General features: G+C 38.7%; 1 protein-coding gene across 1 annotated transcript; it reads left to right on the top strand.

Annotated features, from left to right (window-relative positions):
- The first annotated feature begins 207 nt into the window (after positions 1 to 207).
- On the top strand, positions 208 to 1,775 carry LOC111391356 (phospholipase A(1) DAD1, chloroplastic-like). Its single transcript, XM_023016558.1, has one exon. The coding sequence runs from the start codon at positions 270 to 272 to the stop codon at positions 1,530 to 1,532; it is 1,263 nt and encodes a 420-aa protein (XP_022872326.1). The 5' UTR covers positions 208 to 269; the 3' UTR covers positions 1,533 to 1,775.
- Positions 1,776 to 2,319: the final 544 nt, after the last annotated feature.

Raw genomic sequence — 2,319 nt, 5'->3', positions numbered from 1 at the left:
AGTTTTTCGATTCGATTTCTTTGCAAAACCCGTGTCCATCCTTGAAGATATATGTACAAATGTATGTATGACGTTTACTGGGTATACACACTCATATTCACATAAATACATATACATACAGATATTACATGTTGGTCCCTTTCTCACCTAAAGTGAGCGTGTTCTAAACTCTAATCCTATAAAAGCCCAATTCAAGCTTCTGTATGTGGGTACAAAATAAGAGACATCACACCGAGAACTTCTTCAAGTACTTCACAGCCTTTCTAATCATGAGCCTCTCTATTAAATCTGTTCAACCAGGCATATCTAATGCCACTCCACAAATTGCATACCCACCTCAAAACTCCAAGAAAAACCTAAACATGAAAATCCAGGCTCCCAACTATTTGGAAAATAGTTTCATAGTGTCCAATATCAATAATTCCAGCTGGTCTAGGTCTCCAAATCCAGTGAAACTTAAAGAGAGGTGGATGGATTATCAGGGAATCAAGAACTGGGAAGGTTTACTCGATCCTCTCGACGATAATTTACGCAGTGAGATTATTCGATTTGGTAATTTTGTCGAAGCTGCATATAGATCATTTGATTTTGATCCATCCTCTTCTTCTTATGCTACGTGCCGGTACCCTAAAAGAAAACTTCTCGAGGAAACAGGATTTTCCACAACGGGATATAGAGTTACCAAGAATTTAGTCGCAACTTGTGGGATTCAATTACCAAGTTGGATTGAAAAGGCACCGAGTTGGATGTCCATGCAATCAAGCTGGATCGGTTACACGGCGGTGTGCCATGACAGAAGAGAAATTTCCAGGCTCGGACGACGCGACGTTGTACTTGCATTCCGAGGCACGGCTACATGCCTGGAATGGTTGGAAAATCTTCGAGCCACTCTAACTCCTTGGCCCAATGCTAATTCCAAGCCAAGTGAATGCTCGTGTCCAATGGTGGAAAGTGGGTTTTTAAGTTTGTACACTTCCAGTATTCGAAATCGTCCGAGCCTGCAAAAACAGGTACGAGAAGAAGTTTCAAAAATTCTCAAAATTTACGACGATGAGCCTCTAAGCATCACCATCACCGGCCATTCCCTCGGCGCGGCCCTTGCCACCCTCGCCGCCTATGACATTAAAAAAACCTTCGACAACATTCCCCTTGTCACCGTAATATCCTTCGCCGGTCCGCGAGTGGGGAATCGGAGCTTTAGAAGCCACCTCGATAGACAAGGCACGAAAGTATTACGTATAGTAAATTCCGATGATCTCATAACAAAAGTCCCAGGTTTTGTCATCGACAACAACGACAAAATGGCGAACAATTATGATACTCTCATGGCTAACATTTCAACGTGGATTAGAAAATTTGTCGAGGACACTCAATGGGTGTACGCCGATGTCGGTAGCGAGCTCCGTTTAAGCAGCCGGAGCCTGCCGTATTTAAACGTCAGTAACATTACCACCCGCCACGAGCTTCAGACGTATCTGCACTTAGTCAACCAATGCAAGGAAAAAACGAAGAAAACTTTAATCAATAACTAAAGGTAATTAAATAGAATGGACTAATCTTAAATCAAAAGTCGGTAAGCTTTGATTTTCTGGAAAATTTGGTGAGGGTGTGTGATCAGCATTTTTAACCATCCACGTAATTGTTGTGATAGAGATTCGAAAGTGTAGCGTGTTTACTATTGATAAAAATGTATAGATCTTTCATATGTCGTTATTAGGGTTAAATGATGTGAATTAAATGTATAGTAATAAAATGTCGGATGGAAATATTCTATTGGCAACGAAAAAGTCATTNTTATTAGGGTTAAATGATGTGAATTAAATGTATAGTAATAAAATGTCGGATGGAAATATTCTATTGGCAACGAAAAAGTCATTCCTCAAGCCTCGATTTTCTCTACCATAATGAATGACAATTATGTTGACATTTATAGATTTTGATAATTTTGTACTAGGTATAGGTATACAATTAGCTTGGAGTTAAATAAGTTTTTCCCTTTTACGTGATGATCATGGCAAACGAAACAAACATGAGGTTTGCAATATTATCGTGCCCTTCATGACAAATTTCATTGGTCACATTTCACAAGGACATGTAGAAAATATTTGATGACATGTGATTTATCGAAGTAACCTCGTTGTTGAATGACAAATCACACTTTTTTTTTTTTTTGATTCCATAACTTCATGGTACTTGTTAATGTTTAAGAGAGTGTTTATATTGCATGCATTTCCCTACAATCTTAAAAGAGGGAACTTCGTTGCTATTGTTCATAACGCGTCACTATGATGTCATGCTGATACATTTTATTTTATTTTT

Source organism: Olea europaea, chromosome 3, assembly GCF_002742605.1.
Source record: "Olea europaea var. sylvestris chromosome 3, O_europaea_v1, whole genome shotgun sequence".
Lineage (NCBI taxonomy): Eukaryota > Viridiplantae > Streptophyta > Magnoliopsida > Lamiales > Oleaceae > Olea > Olea europaea.
Note: the sequence above shows the minus strand (reverse complement) of the source record. Positions and strands in the feature narration are given on the sequence as shown.